This window comes from Chlorocebus sabaeus, chromosome 16, assembly GCF_047675955.1.
Source record: "Chlorocebus sabaeus isolate Y175 chromosome 16, mChlSab1.0.hap1, whole genome shotgun sequence".
In the NCBI taxonomy this organism is placed as follows: Eukaryota; Metazoa; Chordata; class Mammalia; order Primates; family Cercopithecidae; genus Chlorocebus; species Chlorocebus sabaeus.
In genome coordinates, this window is record NC_132919.1 from 79,584,328 (window position 1) to 79,603,466 (window position 19,139).

Sequence of the window (19,139 nt, forward strand, 5' to 3'; positions counted from 1 at the left end):
CTCGGCGGCGCTCGGCTGTCTCCGGCCGCTCGCTCGGCGCTCGGGTCCGCGGCCGCTGCGGCGCCGGGCATTTCTCCGCAGCTCGGCTCGCGGCCGCGCCCGCCGCCGCCCGGCCCGCGCCCATGCAGGCCATCAAGTGCGTGGTGGTCGGCGATGGGTGAGTGCGCGGCCGGGAGGTCGCTCGGCTGGGCTGGGCCGGGGGGGCTCGGGGGCTCAAGGCGCAGCCGGGGCGGGGCGGGGGTGGCGCCCGGCTCCTCGCGAGGCGGCCCCGCAGTACCGCGCCCGAGCCGCGTGCGCCCCGGGGCCGAGGAGGGCGGGGTGGGGCGGGGCGGGTTCCGCGGGCCTCCAGCTTGGGCCCACCTGATGCTGCCCGGCTCCCGTCCGGGCTGGCTGCCGGCGAGGCGGGGCCGCCGCCCTGTCCTCCCAGTGGGTGGGGCCAGGCCTCTCACCTGGGCTGAACCCTTCGCCGGCCCCACCCTCCCCTGCCGCCACCCTCGGAGTCGGGGCCTCTGCCTGGGGCCCCAATGTTGGGCGCCCTGCGCCCCCATTCACCACCCCAGCCCCTGGAGCCCGGCCTGCCCTGGTCGTCCTCCAGCCCTAGGTCGCCGCGGATCTGGTGGGCTGGGACCCCCGTCTCCACCCCAGACGCCCCTAACTCGCCTCTGGCTCCTGGGGAGGGGGTTGCCCTTGCTGGGCAGAGGGTCCGAGGCCGGGCCTGGGAGCCACGTGGCTTGCCCTGTCCGCAGCGCCGTGGGGAAGACATGCTTGCTGATCAGCTACACGACCAACGCCTTCCCCGGAGAGTACATCCCCACCGTGTGAGTGTGGGGGCTTCCCCGGAGAGCACAGGCCCTCCGTGTGAGTGTGGGGGCTTCCTGGGAGAGCACAGGCCCTCCGTGTGAGTGTGGCATGGGGGATTCATGGGCACGATCTCCCCTGGGCTTCCATGTCGGCTCAGGTGGCCCTGTCTCTGGGCTTCCCGGTTGGGGCTGAGGTGCTGGCTAGAGTTCTAGTTCCGTGCAGAGTTGTGAAACCCAAGACACAGGCCGGCAGGGCCGGGGGTTTCTGGGACCCCTCCGAAGCCCTGACCCTGCCCTCACTACTCTGCAGTTTTGACAACTACTCGGCCAACGTGATGGTGGACGGGAAGCCGGTCAACCTGGGGCTGTGGGACACGGCGGGGCAGGAGGACTATGATCGGCTGCGGCCACTCTCCTACCCCCAAACTGTAGGTGACAACTGGGCCAGCCCCGGGAGCTGGGTGGGTCCCTGAGGTCGTGATGAGGGAGGGAGCAGGGCCCTGGGGAGCCCTTGACCACTCCACCAGGCCCCACCTTCTTCCCAAGGACGTCTTTCTGATCTGCTTCTCCCTGGTGAGCCCGGCCTCCTTCGAGAACGTTCGTGCCAAGGTAGGGCAAGGCTGGGGGCCCCTGTGGGGAGAGGGCTTGCTCCAGAACCTGCCCCGACAAGTTGTCCTTTAGAGGCAATTGAGATACGGTTCTGCCTGGAGTAGGAACATGGGGTGGGGTCTGAAAATGACCGTGGGGGCTGATGGGGTGGCGTAGTGGTGGTGGGCACAGCTCTCAGAACGGAGGGGCTGTCTGCTGAGGATGGGCCTTGACTGGGAGGCCCTGGGAGGTCTCCAGGTTCTCTGGCTGCGTGTTTTTTCTCAATATCTCCCCACCAAATCCGCCCCTGGTCACCCCTTGAAGGAAGAAGAGCCAAGTGTAGCTCTGGAGCAGTGAGGAAAGTCCCGGAGGGCCATGACTTGCTCAGGTGGGGCTGGGGTAGCAGACTCCGGGCCTAGGAGTCAGAGCGTCTGTCCCTGCAGTGGTATCCGGAGGTGCGGCACCACTGCCCTCACACGCCCATCCTCCTGGTGGGCACCAAGCTGGACCTCCGCGACGACAAGGACACCATTGAGCGGCTGCGGGACAAGAAGCTGGCGCCCATCACCTACCCACAGGGCCTGGCCATGGCCCGGGAGATTGGTGGGTAGGCGCAGGCGGCCTGCAGGGGAGGGGTGGGGAGGCTTCGCTGTACCCCACCCTCATTGTCTCCCCTCCTCACTGCCTAGGCTCTGTGAAGTACTTGGAGTGCTCAGCCCTGACCCAGCGGGGCCTGAAGACAGTGTTTGACGAGGCAATCCGCGCAGTGCTCTGCCCGCCGCCAGTGAAGAAGCCAGGGAAGAAGTGCACGGTCTTCTAGAGCCCTGGCACACCTGAGCCTGAGGGCTGGCGGGGAGCAGCCCTAGACGTGTCTGCTGTTGTGTTGAGACGTGTGGTGTCCCTGAGTCGGCTGTGGGGAGCGGTGAGGGTGGGCAGGGGGGAAGCATGGGGATGAGGCTGGGCGGCAGGATCCTGTCCTCTCTGCTGCCTCATTCTGGGGTGTGGCTCCAGCCTTCCCTGGCCCCCGCCGGAGGCCAGGAGGGAGCAGGGTCTCCCTCAGGGCTGCAGGGGCAGGTGCAGGGAAGCCCCAGGATGGGCTTCCCTGGAGGGGGAGGGTGGGGGGGAGTTCTGTCCATTGCGTCCCGAGGCGGGGCGGCCCCTTCTTATTTTATACAATAAACATTCTCCACGTACACCTCTTGCCTCTCACTACCTGCCCTTCTGCCCTGGGGCGGTTTGCTCCTAATTCCCCCAAGTGATGGTGCAGAGCAGGTTATCACCCCAGCCGCACCTCACCTCAGAGCCGAGTTCCCAGAGGGCAGCACTAAGCTTCCTCCACCCCACCCCAGGGAAGAGGGGCCTGAGCTGCTGAGCCCCCAAAGCAGCCAACCCAGATCAAAGCAATAGCTAGTGCACGGAGCCCTTGGGATGTTTGCTTGGCTGTGTACAAGGCTCCCTCAGGCTGACGTGCGCCTCTGGGAGGGCACATGTCAGGGAGAGGCAGGCCTGGTTCTCAGGCAGCTCCTGTTGTGCTGACTGGGACAGTCTGAAAAGAGGCTGAAGCAGGTCAGGCCTCTCGGAGCCCCATGGGAGCCAAGGCAGCCTCCCCCCATCCCTCAGCTCCTCTGGCTGGCACTGGGAGTAAGGGCAATCCAGGCGGAGGGGCAGGGTGGAGGAGGGCACGGGGGTCAGCGTGTGGTGTGGAAAGCGAAGAGAGCAGCGACCCAGCACAGTCTGCTGACGCTGAAGCCAGAAACGGTGGGCCCTGAACCATGGTCCCGGGCTTGGAGTCACTCGGGATTGGAGGGTGCCGTGAGGGCCACCGTCTGCTTCCGCCTGGTGCTGTGTGGGGACAGCTCCTACTGGCTCAGGAAAGCCAACTGCGGAATTCTCAAGAATTTTGCTAGCCAGTTGTTAAGGATCATTAACAATTAAATTATAGAAGTTTACAATTTGTGTTATTAAAAGCAAAATCAACAAACATCACTTCCTAGTTATTTCTGCACACATGACTGTTTTCTCTGCCCCTGGGTTATGTACATCTGCGGGACCTATGGACACAGACACCACATAACGGGGTGCTGAGGGCATCTCTTCCAGCTCCACATTCAATGACATCTAACTGGTAGCTTGAAATCAGCTGTGGTGGGAGTATTTACACCATGGGAACTGGCAAATTCTTCACATTGGGACTTGATTTACAGTTACTTGTCTAGACTTAAGATGATTAAAATGTAGATTAGACTTCAGGGTGCTGTGTCTGCTCATTACATTGTGAACAGCACAAGTTGAGGAAATGCTCTTCTAGTATCCAAAAACCATCTGATTCAACAAAGTGGCTCAGGTCACTGATGAAGTGGAGAACCTTGACATCCTCCTTGTTTCCCTTTTGTCTTACTCATTAGCTTAAAGGAAGAGGAGCCAACCGTACACTCACAGAGCGGGTGATCAACACTTACATGCACACACTGTCTCACCCCAGAGGTTCTGGACAGGTCCAAAGGCCAACCTTGCTGAAATTCACCACCTTCTTTAGGAGCTGGCCTTTCACCACCTCCTACCTCCCTGACAACAAACTGGCCAAGCCTGAAGACCTCAGGAGTGGGAGCCAGGCTCCACCTTGGATTGGAATATGAATCTCATGGGTCTCTGCCCACATTCCATACCAGGCCCCAAGCCCCCAGCTACCTGCTGGCAGCCTAGGAATAGCACATAGCCTGGGCAGCAGAATCAGGTTTATTGGAGGGATTGGGGGTAGGATGGCACGGCATGGGGTTTGAGGTATGTGGAGGGAGCTCAGTTGGCCCAGAAGCCCCCTTCCACCGGCAGAGTGGAGCCCGTGGTCATGCCGCTTCGGTCACTCAGCAGAAAGAGGATGGCATCCACCACATGCTCTACCTCTGTGGGCAGGGCGGGGGTCAGGGGCATAGATGAAGGAGGCTGTTGCCCATCTTTCCCTCCCACCCCTGCCCAGGGCACGCACAGGGGCTGCTGGCACCACGCTGGCTGATCTCCCACCTGACTCACCAGCAAACTTGCCAAGTGGGATTCGGTCCAGCATAGGCTTGGCCTTGCAGGGGTCACTCCAGTTGGCCTGGCCCATGTGCGTCATCACCACTGTGGGGTTTACTGCATTCACTCGGATCTACACCGGGACAGCTGGGGTCAGCAGGGCGAGTGGGGTGCTCTAGGTTGGGGGAGGTACCCCAGCCCTGCTCACCTTGTGGGGCCCGAGCTCTAGGGCCATCACCTTGGTCAACATGTCCAGGGCACCCTTGGTGGAGCCTGTGAAGAGGAACCCAAGCTGGCTGTGGCTGGGGTTGGTGATGCGGGTGAGGCTGGGGTGGGGGTGGGGCTGAGGGCACAGCTGGGGTACTCACAGTAGACGCTATGGTTAGTTACTGCCCGCTGGGAGCACTGGCTGGAGATATTCACGATGGCCCCCGGGGCTCCCCGGGCTATTAAGCCCCTGGCCACGATCTGAAATTGCAGCGAGACCGTGAGGCAGAGCTGGCACCACTCATCAGAATTCCCGTCCAGCCCGCAGGGCAGCTCACCTGTGACACCTGGATGACCGCACGCAGGTTCACTTCAAAGGATCTAGAGGCCGAAGGACAGACCCTGGTCAGAGATTAGGGCTGCTGCCTCCTCCGGGACAGCCCCTCCCTGAGGTTTTTCCGCCCTCACAGGCTCACCTGTCAAAGGCATCCTTGGTGACCTCCAGGAAGGGCTGCAGCAGGGCGACAGCGGCGTTGTTCACCAGCAGGTCCACGGGGCCCACGCTGCCCAGCGCCCGCTCGGTGGCCTCCCAGTCACCCAGGTCCACGCACACGGGCTCTATCCCCGGGCACTGTGTGTATCAGGGGGCAGTTACCAGAGGCTCTGTGCCCAGCAAGCGGCACAGCTGGGGACTGGGGCTGGTGACCTTTCAGCCGGACAAGGAAAGGAGTTAGGAGTTCCAGAGGTGTCAGGACTGTGGGGCCAGCAGCCAGGCGCTGCCTCCGGCCGGTTCACTTCCTCCCTGCGCCCGAGTGACTCCTGCCCGGGGCCTGCTCCGCAGCCATTTCGGCCTCTTTCTGAGCCCGGGGGCCCTGGCAGCTCTGCCGGCCACCCGACCGCCCACGCAGGCCACCAGCCCCGGAAGACGGTGCGAGGGCGCCCAGGCCGCGGTGAGAAGCGCAGCGCCCGCGAGGGGAGGCGAAGTCGCGCACGGGACACCGCCCCCGCTGGCTGGCGCCCCCTCCTGGCTCGCCGCCTCGCCGCCTCGCAGCCCTGGGACCCGGCGGGGCCTACCTCGCGGACGAGGCTGTCAAGATCCGCCTGTGTTCGGCTCACAGCCACCACCCGCGCGCCCGCCGCGTGCAGCGCCTGGACCGTGCCGCGCCCGATACCTGCCGGGAGCGCGGCTCAGTGAGGGCATCCCCTGCCCGCCTCTGCCCTCCGCCGGCCTTTACCGACCTTTCCCCGCCGCCCACCTTTGCCCGCCCCGGTGACCAGCACCCGGCGGCCCGCGAGACCCAACTCCATGTCGGCACAGTCTCCGCCCTGCGTACTGGGGCCGCGGGACGTGAAGGTCTGGCCACGGTGGGCGGGGCGGGGCGGGGCCAATGGCAGGGCGGCCTTCAGATAGGGGGCGGGGACATTCAAATAGCTGCTCCCCGCTGCGGTGATTGACTGAGAGGAGTGGGCGCACGGGAGAGGGGCAGGGTCTCCGCTGCCGCAGGGACGGGTCTTTTTTTTTTTTTTTTTTTTTTGAGATGGAGTCTCGCTCTGTCGCCCAGGCTGGAGTGCGGTGGCGCGATCTCGGCTCACTGCAAGTTCCGCCTCCCGGGTTTACGCCGTTCTCCTGCCTCAGCCTCCGGGGTAGCTGGAACTACAGGCGCCCGCCACCTCTCCCGGCTAGTTTTTAGTAGAGACGGGGTTTCACCTTGTCAGCCAGGATGGTCTCGAACTCCTGACCTCGTGATCCGCCCGTCTCGGCCTCCCAAAGTGCTGGGATTACAGGCGTGAGCCACGGTGCCCAGCCCAGGGACGGGTCTTTTGAACTGCCTGGTGTGACCCATCCTCTGTGCTTGAAATCGATTTAGTGGATCCTGGCTAGCGTATTTTCCCCTGCCAAGATTATTGCCAAAAGACGATGTGGTGGTTAATGTTAGAAAGAACGTGTGGTTAATATCAGAAAGAACACGTGAAATGGAGAATTCAGGGCTAACATTTCTTGTTTTGTTTCTGAAAGCACTCGCATGTCCTAAAATGTGTCGCCTGTGCCCATCATTTCTCAGGCTTGACAGCAGGACACCGCTGGCTCACTTGTAAAGCCAAGGGAAAGAATTTGGACCACCAAGTACGTCTGGAGAAGACACCAATGTCAGCAGAACTCCACTTTCATCTATGGGCGAAGGATTACCTAGGTGCCAAGGCAAGAGACTGAAGATGCAAACTGTTTCAGTATAATAAAGAAAATAGTTAAAATGAAAATAGTCATAATACAAATTGGATATAAAAATGATCATGGATATTATCAATCATTAGTATAAACATTAATCATTGGCTTTTAATATTACTCTTTGTTGCATTACTAATATAACCTAGGGACAATGTGAGAAGTGACCTAGAAGACAAGAGGTGAGCACTCTGTCACGCCCGCATTAAGGGCCGCTTGAGGGCTCCTTGGTCAAGTGGTAATGCCAGTGTCTGGGAAGACACCCGTTACTTAACAGACCGCGAAAGGGAGTCTCCTTTCCTTGGAGGAGTCAGGGAACACTCTGCTCCACCAGCTTCTTGTGGGGGGCTGGATATTATCCAGGATCGCCTGCAGTCATCTGGAGGCCTAAACCCCTCCTTGTGGTGTTGTGCTTTAATGGTCAAGTTTCTTGTCCACTTTCGTGTTCCTCCCGTACTCCTGGTTCCTCTTTGAAGTTCGTAGTAGATAGTAGTGGAAGAAATAGTGAAAGTCTTAAAGTCTTTGATCTTTCTTTTTTTTTTTTTTTTTTTTGAGGCGGAGTCTTCACTCGGTTGCCCAGGCTGGAGTGCAGTGGCCAGATCTCGGCTCACTGCAAGCTCCGCCTCCCGGGTTCGTGCCATTCTCCTGCCTCAGCCTCCCGAGTAGCTGGGACTACAGGCGCCCGCCATCGCGCCCGGCTAATTTTTTTGTATTTTAGTAGAGACGGGGTTTCACCATGTTAGCCAGGATGGTCTCGATCTCCTGACCTCGTGATCCACCCGCCTCGGCCTCCCAAAGTGCAGGGATTACAGGCGCGAGCCACCGCGCCCAGCTAGCAGCAAGCAAGTTTCTATTACTAGTAATACACTTACAGTGAAGGTTTTAAATTTTCTTATAGCTGGAAACTATTTTCTAAATAAAGACCTAGGATCAAACCTGTGTTAAACCTGTACAGACACGTGTATCAACTTTGTCATGTCCTAAGCAGGTTAGTTTTTTACTGGGTCTTAAAAGCTTTTTATTTGCGAGTAACATAGTATTTTTTAATAACAGAAGTTGTTTTTTTTTTTTTTTTTTTGAGACGGAGCCTCTCTGTCACCCAGGCTGGAGTGCAGAGACGCAATCTCAGCTAACTGCAAGCTCCACCTCCCAGGTTCACACCATTCTCCTGCCTCAGCCTCCTGAGTAGCTGGGACTACAGGCGCCGCCACCACGCCCGGCTAATTTTTTGTATTTTTAGTAGAGACGGGGTTTCACCGTGTTAGCCAGGATGGTCTCGATCTCCTGACCTCGTGATCCGCCTGCCTCGGCCTCCCAAAGTGCTGGGATTACAGGCGTGAGCCACCGCGCCCGGCCCTGTTTCAGTTTCTTAGAGGAGGGGTTCTTCTCCCCCCGCCCCCTTTTGTAACTCTATTTAGTGGCTCAGCCTTCAGTGAGAAATTGGAATGCAGATACGGCAGAATCTTGCTGCTTTTAACTTCTAATGTGACCACGGGCTCCTGGGAGCCTCATGAGAAGGTGCCGGGTCTCCCCAGTCTTTACGTTCTTCAGCTCCTGCCAGTCTGATCAAATCGGTATTTGGTTCCTCCAAGGTGCGGCAGCCCTTGGCCGATGGCCTCTTTGTCTTGCAGCCTTGGCCATTTCCTTTATTGCCTTTTGAACATTTACCTTTCTAGTGTCCTGTCTTTTTGCATCTTGCACATTAATCTCTCTCTAGCCTTGTCCGGCTCTTGAATCCTTGCCTAACTTGACTTCTTTCATATCTACATCCACGTCCACGTCCTCTCACATTGCTAATTTTTCTTTTTTACACTTACTCTTAGTCTTTCCTTTTCTTTTGCTCTTTCGCAGTTTTGTTCCTTGGTCACAGTTAACACACACCTTGGTGGCCACTTTTCTAGACTAGGTGGTATTTGTGCAGCTTCTGCTTGATGTTACCCTGGGCTTGCTTTACAAATGAAGTATTTACTATATACTGATTTTCAGCAGCCTCAGGGTTAAATGGGGTGTAAAGCCAGAATGCTTTATAGAGTCTCTTATAAAACTGACTCAGGCTCTTGTCAGCTCCTTGAAGCATTCCTGAAATCTTTTTTTATATTACTTGCTTTTTTCTACCAACTCTTAGCCTCTGTAGAAGTGCTTCTCGGTACCTCTGCAAACGCTGAAGCTGAGTTGTATTCTCTGGGTCTTTTTTTCCCTTTTTCGTAGAGTTTAACAGGCTCTTTTCTTTATATAATTTTTTATGCACTTGGAGGGTTAAACAGGCATAGCGAGAGTCAGCGTAAATGTTTACAGTCTTACCTTCACTGAGTTCTAAGGCCCGAATTAAAGCAATGAGCTCAGCTTAACAACAGTGTCCAGGGTTACCACCGCATACTCTGCACATCTCTCTCCTTGTGGGTTGATGAAGCTGCTCCCACCCACGTATAGCTCCTAGTCTACTGATGCCCAAGGCTGGTCCCAGAGGTCAGGTCTGCTAGAGTAAACTTGAGTCCAACACCTCTACACAGTCATGCTCTACAGGGCTCTAGCTGCCGGGAGCAAGGTGGCGGGTTCAAGGTGTTTCCAGTTTAGTAGCTCAATGGTTGAAAAGGGCTTATAGATGAAAGTCTGTTGCCCCTCCGGATGTGGGCCTGGTCATTATAATAGACAGGTCCTCGTGTCTCCCTGAGAGGCATTTGCATAGCTCGAACAAGACCAGATCTGAGACGGCCACTTGACTGTCTTGACTTCCTTCCTTGGCTTCTCAAGGCTCCGATCCTCCCCTTCGAGGTGAGACCTGGGGCATGTTAGCTCCTGAATCTAGTTTCTGAGGGGGCTGTTGGCCTCGGTAAAGCAGGGTAGGCTGGGACATATGGAGAAATAATTTATATTATCTCTGGCGGTTTCTGCAAAACTGGCTTCTCTTGCTGTTTCTGGGACTCCTTGTTTAACTCTGTGTCTGCTGGTGAAGCTGCTCTTACTTTTACTTTTGGCTTTTTTGCAATAAGCTGTTAAACAGGGCTAAATTTATGCTGATTTTGTCTATATTGTATTTAACCATGAGTCACTATAAAGGAATTTGATCTAGGTACACCAGCTGTCCTCCGACCCCTGTCACCACCTTAAATACATGGCCAATTGTTGTCTGTCTATAGTTCCTTCGGTGGGCCATCCAACACCAACAGAGGGCAATTCTAATTCACACAGAGTTTTTAACCCCTAGGGAGTTAACTTAACTTTATAATCTCCTGCAAAACCTTTCTTAAGGTTCTGTAACATGCGTTTTAATAGAGTAAGTTTTGGTGATTTGATGACTTTCCTTTTATTTTTCTTTTCTTGATTTTTTTTTTTAACACAATTCCTAGTGGCGTGGCCTTACTTTGTGTCCGACCTATTTTTCTCTCGAGACAAAACAACATTCATGCTACAAAAAGGAAAGGGTAAAAGGTCACTCACTCATCTAATTCACACTAAATCAAAATCAAAGCTAAAACCAAAGTGTCGTTAAAGGCACCCCTGTTTGTCAAGCAATTTAAACCAAGTCAAAATCAGAACCAAAACCAAAGTGCCAATAAAGGCACGCCTGTTTATCAAGCAATTCAAGTCAAGTCAAAATCAACACTAAAACCAAAGCATCAAGCAATTAATTCACGTCAAGTCAAAAACAAGAACCAAAGTGCTGGTAGAGGCATCCCATGGGTGATCAGGCCACGCTTCCACTCAAATGGAGTGGGCAAGTTCCAAAGACCAGTCTTACCAAGTTTTAGATGTCCGGACTTAAAGTGCCAGCTCCTTTCCGGTGTTCAGCCACTGTGTGGATCCTCCATGGGGGCCTGCTGTGCACTGCTCTGAGGAGGCGTCCCACAGGGGCAAATGCCTACCCGGGAGCACTCTCAGGATCCGCATCACTCAAGCTGGTCAGAGTCCCCCGCAGGGATGCTCTACAGGGCAGGCATAAGCTGCCTAAGGGGCTGCCTCGACCATCCATTAATCACCTCGATTCCCGGTCAGGGAACCAGAAATGTAGCAGGATGAGCCACAAACAAAGCTCCTGAGACACCAGATAAAGAAGGAAGAGGTTTTTTATTCGTCCGGGAGTGTCGGCAGACTCACGTCTTAAGAGCCGAGCTCTCCAAAAAAGAAATACTTGGCCTTTTTAAAGGCTTACAACTTTAAGGGGTCCACATGAAAGGGTTGTGATAAATCCAGCAAATGTGGGAAACGTGACTGGGGGCTACATGCATCAGCTAACAGAACATAAAGTTTTACAATGCTTTTTTTCATAGTGTCTGGAATTTACAGACAACACAAGTAGTTTAGGTCAGGGGTTGATGTTATTATTACTACTTTTATTTTAACTCCTAGGGCCGAGTGGTGGTGCCAAGGTTGTCTGGCTATTTATCTTATTTTTGTTTCTTTCTCTCTTTCCTCCTGTCTTGTGAACTAGGCAAGGTTGGGGGGAGGAGGGCAGCAGGAGTAGCAGTGATCTCCTTCCTTAATGCGTGTCTTACTTTAATCTCTTAATCCTGTTATCTTTGTAAGTTGAGGATGTACATCACCTCAGGACCACTGTGATAATTGTGTTAACTGTACAAATTGATTGTAAAACATGTGTTTGAACAATATGAAATCAGTGCACCTTAAAAAGAACAGAATAACAGTGATTTTTAGGGAACAAGGGAAGACAACCATAATGTCTGACTACCTGAGGGGTAAGGCAAAAAGAGCCATATTTTTCTTCTTGCAGAGAGCCTATAAAGGGATGTGTAAGTAGGGAAGATATCGCTAAATTATTTTCCTATCAAGGAATATTAATACCCTGGGAAAGGAATGCATTCCTGGGGGGAGATGTATAAATGTCTGCTCCGGGAATGTCTATCTTATGCGGTTGAGATAAGGACTGAGATACACCCTGGCCTCCTGCAGTACCCTCAGGCTTATTAGGGTGGAGAAAAATTCTGCCCTGGTAAATTTGTGGTCAGACCGATTCTCTGCTCTCGAACCCTGTTTTCTGTTGTTTAAGATGTTTATAAAGACAATACGTGCACTGCTAAACATAGACCCTTATCAGTAATTCTGTTTGCCCTTTGCCTTCTGATCTTTGTTGGACGCTTATCAGTAGTTCTGTTTTTTGCCTTTTTAAGCATGTGATCTTTGTACCTACTCCCTGTGCTTACACCCCTTCCCCTTTTCAAACCCTTAATAAAAGGTTGCTGGTTTTGAGGCTCGGGTGGGCATAACAGTCCTACCGATATGTGATGTCATCCCTGGCAGCCCAGCTGTAAAATTCTTCTCTTTGTACTCTTTCTCTTTATTTCTCGGTCGGCTGACACTTATGGAAAATAGAAAGAACATTCATTGAAATATTGGGGGCGAGTTCCCCCGATAGGGGACTGTGGGCACACCTCTCACCCTGCATGAGGCAACTGAGCCTGCAGACCCTGATGCCAGCCCACTCCACCGCAGACCGCACCTGAGGACCAAAGGGCAGCAACTCTTCTGCAAGGAGAATCCTGCTGTCCATGGCCCTTCTCTCCACACCCAGCCAGTCATGGGCAGAGGACAGACAACAGCCTGCACACCTCTCCCCTGCAACTCTGGCCCCGTCCTTCAGCCCAGCTAACCGGCTCTGAACCGGCCTGTTCAGAAAAATGAGGGGTGCATCCTGGACCTGAGGCCCTCCATAGGGAAGGTAGGGCTGAGAGTTCCGCTGGAACTGCAGAGGTAGGGTCATGTTGCAGCAAATCTAGCTTATCCTCCCCCAGAGAATGCACATCCACTTCTGGGTGCACCTCTCACTCAAGGCTACCCATAAGAGGCTGCCCAAGTTGGAGGTCCAGGTCCCAGTTCTGCTGAAAGAGAACCCCTGGACTGAATCTGGGCTCAACAGCCCTGCAGCCCAGGCCTGGCCTGAGGGTCTTGCAGGCCCTGCAGTTTTCAGTTGTGCTTGCCTCGGCCAGGCCCTGGCGTCACCATACCATCTGGGGAGCTATAGGCCTGAGGTGGACGGGCACAGGGCCCAATGCTGGGCAAGAGGGCAGAGGGCTAGGGGCCAGGATTGGGCCCTCCAAGCAGTGGTTGGGAGGGCACAGGGCACAGGGTGGGGGTGGGGGATGCCAAGGGTGCTTCTGACCAGCCAGCAGGACTTACAGGGCGCAAGTCTTGAGCCATAGATCTCAGGAGCAGTGAGGCCCGGGCCACTCTCCTGGGGGCATGTGCAGGCCGCTGGAGGGGTCTAAGCAGGTGGGCCTTCCAGGAAGGACAGGTTGAGGGGTGTCCTTCCCTTGGCTGCTGGCAGGCAGAGAGCAGGCTCCAAGGGTAGGGGCAGAAAGCAGAGTTTACAGGGCAGTCAAGGGGGGTTGGACTGGCCGCAGTGCCAGGTCTGATGGGGACAATGCACTTGGCTGTCCTCCAGAGCAAACCAGGACCTTGCCTCCTGCTGTTCCTGGCCACCCTTGCCTCCGACCTGTCCACCTCTCCGGGCCCAAAGCCCCAGATGATGCAAAGGCCCTACAGTCACCAATTCCATACCCCTGGCCACAGAAGGTCCTCAGGGCAGTAGTTCTAGACTTTCCTACCATGACCCACAGAACAAAGTAGCTTTCACATGGAGGCCCAGTGTGTGCTGGTGGCTGGTGCACACACATACATCTGTAACTGATCCTTGGCCGGGCGCGGTGGCTCAAGCCTGTAATCCCAGCACTTTGGGAGGCCGAGACGGGTGGATCACGAGGTCAGGAGATCGAGACCATCCTGGCTAACACGGTGAAACCCCATCTCTACTAAAAAAATACAAAAAAAAAACTAGCCGGGCGAGGTTGCGGGCGCCTGTAGTCCCAGCTACTCGGGAGGCTGAGGCAGGAGAATGGCGTGAACCCGGGAGGCGGAGCTTGCAGTGAGCTGAGATCCGGCCACTGCACTCCAGCCTGGGTGACAGAGCGAGACTCCGTCTCAAAAAAAAAAAAAAAAAAAAAAAGAAATTATAAAAGTATTATTTAGGAACTGATATATGTCCATATTAAAATGAAATCTTCACAATTTGTGTTCCTCTGCCATGGTTCCAGTGGTTCCTCCATTTGGGGTCCCTGACTTCACACAACATCTCTCCCTTTCTTTTTATATAAATGTGCTATGGTGATGAAGCCTTGTTCATTCTCTTGGTTTTGATGCAAGATTCTTTGACTGGTCTGGCACACTAAAAACAAGTCAATTAAACAGAAAAACATAATTCCAAAATTTACCACAGTGGAGCCCCCAGTAGATTTAATCCAGGTCATGGGGTTTAGTCCAGAAAGACTTTCTGCCACCTGATCTAATGCCTCAGCTCCAGGCACAATGGATAAATGAGCTTGAGAGGCTTCGAAAATTTGTTTCTTTAATTTGGTTATGTCCAAGGATAAATTATCTTCCCTACCCAGAAGGTGTCCTTTGATCAGTTCCCATGAATGACCAGTCTTGTTGCAGGAGTACGGTGTGACACAGAAATCAGAAACGTTCCAATCACACTGCATTTGCATGTGATGTTCGAGACTCACTACCCGATCTCCAAGCCAAATGACAGACTGTCTTAAATCATTAATTTGATTGGCTAATTTTTGATCAATGTCTTTTTTTTTTTTTTTTTTTTTTTTTTGAGGCGGAGTGTAGCTCTGTCGCCCAGGCTGGAGTGCAGTGGCCGGATCTCAGCTCACTGCAAGCTCCGCCTCCCGGGTTCACGCCATTCTCCGGCCTCAGCCTCCCGAGTAGCTGGGACTACAGGCGCCCGCCACCTCGCCCGGCTGGTTTTTTGTATTTTTTAGTAGAGACAGGGTTTCACCGTGTGAACCAGGATGGTCTCGATCTCCTGACCTCGTGATCCGCCCGTCTCGGCCTCCCAAAGTGCTGGGATTACAGGCTTGAGCCACCGCGCCCGGCTTGATCAATGTCTTGTTGAGAATTCCACATTTGGGTGGAATTGGCTTACCAATCATTAACAAAATGAACCGTTTGAATAGATTGATGTAACGCCATTCCGGCAGTGGTGGCCAGTGCAGTGACTGTAATTAGGCCCATGATCACAGCAATTAAAGTGAAAACAAATCTGTTAGATCTTTTCAGAATTTGTTATCACACTTCATTAATTAAATGTACTGAGGGGGAAGATTCCCAAGGTCTGGGTAAAGTTACCAGTATCCAGATTCCTTCTCAAACTTGAACCAACATTACACTTTTCCTGGAGTCAAAATGGGAGTTAACACAAGTGTATAAAATAACAATTAATACATTGGACAGTTTGATTGTTCATCCAAATTTTCATATTTCCCACTAACAGCATGTAAGGAGGCTTAACACAACTCTGTATAGGAAGAGTCAGGTTGGAGGTAAACAAAGCAGAATGTCTGGATCTACATTGATACTGAGAGAAAGGAGCGGCGGTGGCCATGCCCGATGTTCTCCACCATAAAAAAGCAATTCGAGGTGCCCAGGGATGCTGAAGAGGTAGAGGCGCATACCTGGGTGGAGAAAAATGATCAGAATGCCAATTGGAGTCCCATAAAAGAGGATCGGCATCAAAAAGAGGAAAAGGGTTCAAAGGGGATTTATCGTGGGGTTCAGAGTCACAGACGCGAGGGGCGGTAGCAGAGACAACAGACAGAAAAGCTTCCCCTTGCCTTACTCGCAGTCCGGACATGGCAATAGCCAATTTCCAAAGTTCTGGGTGTTCTGGACTCAGAACGGGGAGTATCATATGAAGCCTCGGGCGGGGCGGGGGAGGTAATATCCTTATCTTCCCATTTTAAGGGAAAGAACGAGCTGAACCTACTATACAAAGTAGGATGATGATCCTTGTCCTCCCAATAAGAAATAAAATAAGCAGCCCCCAGGCATTCCCATCTGCCAGAGGAACAATTGTTTTTTAAATAGCCCTTTGGTGCCCAGTCTATTATTAAACCATATGAGTCATTTTTTAACACTACTTCATGTGAGTTAACACAATCTTCCTAAAGTTTTAGATGAGCCCTCAACATTTTTAGGATATGGTTTTCCTGCAGGTTTATATTGAAGGCATGGGGTATCTCCTATTACTCCCCCTTTCGTTTGTCTTAAAGGAGAAAGGGAGAGGCCGGACACCAAATGTCCCCATTCTTTTGTAGCTAATCTCTTCGGAAGATAAGCAGCCCAGACTTGAGCTTCTAGATGGATACAACCAGGAGCATGTCCGAGGCACAGAGAAGGGTATTTATAACCCACAGTAACATTAAATGCAGTGCCTTGTTCTCCTGGTTGAGTGGGGCAACAGACATCTGCAGCTCCAGGCATCCACATACTATCATTAGTATAGATTTCCACAGGAGTATCCATCCAGGTGAGAGGTCGAATAAGTGGAGGAAAAGGCACATAAGCCCAGTAAGAATAATTCTGGACAGCAGGTAAATCAGTGTGAGGGGAAACTGGTCAGAAAGTATAAGAAGGAGAATTATTAAATAAAACCTATTGTGAGCAAGATCCAGTGCTGAAGGAGGAAGAGAAGAACAGAGAAATGTTATTTTCAGGCTAATAGAAATGGTGAGATTTTTAGGTTCATAAGGAGAAAAAGAAAGGGAATTAGGAGAAGTGGGATTAGCTAGAGGGGTCTCCGTTGCCATTAGGGAGGATTGAACCAGACCCATTTTAATTTGGCGTGCCAGTTTCTGAGGAGTTGGCACAGATCTCACCACATATGAGAGTGGTCTCTGACGCAGACGTCTCTTCCCTGTGGTTTTCATTGTCAGTATTTACACGAAGTTTAAGTCTCCTAGTGGGCACCCGGACAGCAGATCGATGATCTCCTGGTGAAACGCAAGCATTCCCTCTTCCCCACGTTAAAGTTGTTCCAGGTCTCCAAGTATTGGTTTGGGAGTTAAAGGCAAAGAATTAGGTAGTATATGTTGACTGGGAGCACTATAAGAGTTATGTGGAAGATTAATTTCAGCCCCCCATTGTGCCAGCAAATCTCTACCCCAAAGATTAATGGGATTGGCATGATATGAGGCTGAATTGTACCCTTTTGACCATCAGGGCCAGAGCAAGGTAAGATAAATGTCCATATTAAAATGAAATCTTCACAATTTATGTTCAGAGATTGAAGTAAAGACAGGCTTAAGAAATTATAAAAGTATTATTTGGGAACTGATATATGTCCATATTAAAATGAAACCTTCACAATTTATGTTCCTCTGCCACAGCTCCAGCTGGTCCCTCCATTTGGGGTCCCTGACTTCCCACAACAGCCGGCGATGGGCGCGGGCTCTTCTCCAGAAGTCCTTCCCTGGCGCCCTCTCTCTCCCCCATCGGGAACTTTCCATCCCCGTGCAGATTGGTGGGACTTTCAAGGGGAGGGGGGCAGCTTGGCAAAAACAGATCAGAGAACTTAACACGTGTCCTCTCCTCCACCCCAATGTGCCACTGATTCTGGCACTGAGTCTGAGGATGTGTCTCAAGCACACCCCGGTCTTGCAGGATGAATGCCGCCATCCAGGAGTTCAGGGCAAGTCATATGACACCTCCACCTGGCAGGAGGCACTGACTCAGGCCCTCCCAGGACAAACAGGTTAGGACCCCTGCCACTGCTCCCTCCCGTAGGCTGAGCCCCTCATGACTCAGACTCAAGGCTGGACTCCCAGGCCTGACTCCAGGAAGGGGGATGCCCAATTGTCTAGGGGCTTCTGTTGGAAACCCCACCCTGTCTGTCTGGGATCTCCCTGACTCCAGGAAGCCAGTGTTGGGGGCAGGGGGTTTGTCCTGTTGAGGTCATTGGGAGGGCACAGTTCTTGACCTTGTGATGGGTTTGTGAGTAAGAAGCAGGAAATCCTTGCCTGGGCAGGGTCGCAGGTAGCACACCCAAGCTGGGCTTTGCCCCTGACACATGTCAGAAATGTGTTTTTGTTTCATTTTGTTTTATTTGAGACACGGCCTTGCTCTGTCGCCCACGCTGCAGGGCAGTCGTACAATCTCAGCAACCTCCACCTCCCAGGTTCAAGGGATCCTTCTGCCTCAGCTGCCCAAGTAGTTGGCACTACGGGTGCACGCCACCGTGCCTGGCTAATTTTTAAATTTTTTTGTAGAGATGGGGTCTCTTTTTGTTGCCCGGGTCTTCAACTCCTGGGCTCAAGCCTCCAGCCTCAGCCTCTCAAATCGCTGGGATTCCAGGCATGAGCCCCATGCCTGGCCGGGGATTCTTCCAGCTGTTGCATGTTTCTGTCCCAGTTGTTTGCTCTGAGACTGAGGGTGACCACCCTGGGTCCACTGTGAGATGCATGTGTGCTGAAAATCCACAGCTCACCTGATCCCTGAGGCCCTACTCTGGCTGCTGGAGCACAGAGGTGTGTGATTTTCCCAGATGTAGTCTCCATTCACAGCCAGAGTCCCCACTCCTCACCATACCCGACGACCCCCTTCCACGGGAACAGTCACCATGCAGGTGGCCGAAAGTGCCCTTGGGAGGATGGGAGACAGAATGACCGTGGGAGGTTCTGGCTGTGGAATACGATCCTTTCTTGATTCAAGGGGCCCTGGGTCTGGAGCCTGGGGATCAAGATCCTTACCTCAATGACATCAGTAAAGTTCCCTTTCCTAAATAAGGGCACAGTTGCAGAGTCCAGGGACGCGAGTGACCATCCCCGCAACTTCCTCTCTTTCCATGCTCTTGTTCAGGGAAAGCTCCTGGGGGGTGAGAAGCTGTTCTCACCACCTCCTTCCCACAAGGACAACTGTGGACAGAGCTTGGCCCCTGCTGCCTGCGCTGGGGTCAGCTCCAGCCAGGTGGGGTCTGCCTACTCTTCAGCGGCTCAGACTCTTTTACCCAAGGTCTTCCTGGGGACTCTAGTGCAGGACCCTGTCTGGCCCCTCCCAGCTTCTGGGGGCCCCTGTGTGCCCAGGGTTGCACCTGTATCCCACATGGGTTCTTGGATTTAGGGTCACTTATTGTTGGGTTTAGGGCCCTCCGGATGATCCAGGGTGGCCTCATCTCCAGCTGCCCACTCCATGACAGCTGCGAAGACCCTCACTCCAAATCAGGTCTCAGTCATGGTCCCCGGATTAGCAGGTGGGCTTGTCCCTGGGCTTCCAATTGGCCCAGTTGCCCTCTTAACTGGCTCTGGTTTAGGCCTCCCACTGCTGTGGGGATGGGGTGCTGGGGGAATGAATGGGTGTCCCCTGTTGGGTTGGCATGGCAGGGCTGGGAGGTGAAGGTCTTGGGCAGAGCTGGCCCGGCCACCACCACTTGCTGCCCTACCTCCAGGATGGGCTGCAGGGTGGACAGCGGGTGCCACTTGGCCCTGGGCTTCCTTCTGGGGGAGCGGGTGGGA

At 53.5% G+C, this 19,139-nt stretch overlaps 2 protein-coding genes and 1 long non-coding RNA gene across 6 annotated transcripts; 2 read left to right on the plus strand and 1 right to left on the minus strand.

The window, feature by feature from the left end:
• The first annotated feature begins 32 nt into the window (after positions 1-32).
• On the plus strand, positions 33-2,581 carry RAC3 (Rac family small GTPase 3). 3 transcript variants are annotated; one of them, XM_008013316.3, is made up of 6 exons: positions 33-157; positions 747-818; positions 1,111-1,228; positions 1,347-1,409; positions 1,832-1,991; positions 2,078-2,581. In XM_008013316.3, exons 1-6 carry the CDS (start codon positions 123-125, stop codon positions 2,206-2,208), a joined length of 579 nt encoding a protein of 192 aa, XP_008011507.1. In that variant the 5' UTR covers positions 33-122; the 3' UTR covers positions 2,209-2,581. The 3 variants fall into 3 exon arrangements, with proteins under 3 accessions (XP_008011507.1, XP_037849380.1, XP_008011508.1); XM_037993452.2 differs by having other exon boundaries at positions 34-157; positions 1,832-1,995; XM_008013317.3 differs by lacking the exon at positions 747-818 and having other exon boundaries at positions 35-157.
• Positions 2,582-4,106: 1,525 nt separating this feature from the next.
• On the minus strand, positions 4,107-5,966 carry DCXR (dicarbonyl and L-xylulose reductase). The gene is made up of 8 exons (XM_008013318.3): positions 5,864-5,966; positions 5,682-5,779; positions 5,084-5,238; positions 4,946-4,988; positions 4,769-4,868; positions 4,609-4,673; positions 4,416-4,533; positions 4,107-4,288 (listed from the first exon to the last, which is right to left on the minus strand). Exons 1-8 carry the CDS (start codon positions 5,913-5,915, stop codon positions 4,185-4,187), a joined length of 735 nt encoding a protein of 244 aa, XP_008011509.1. The 5' UTR covers positions 5,916-5,966; the 3' UTR covers positions 4,107-4,184.
• LOC119622131 (uncharacterized) lies at positions 4,610-6,946 on the plus strand. Of its 2 annotated transcripts, none has more exons than XR_012088954.1 (2): positions 4,610-4,720; positions 6,671-6,946. It is a non-coding gene; the product is annotated as an uncharacterized lncRNA (long non-coding RNA). The 2 variants fall into 2 exon arrangements; XR_005238754.2 differs by lacking the exon at positions 4,610-4,720 and adding an exon at positions 5,859-5,961.
• Positions 6,947-19,139: the final 12,193 nt, after the last annotated feature.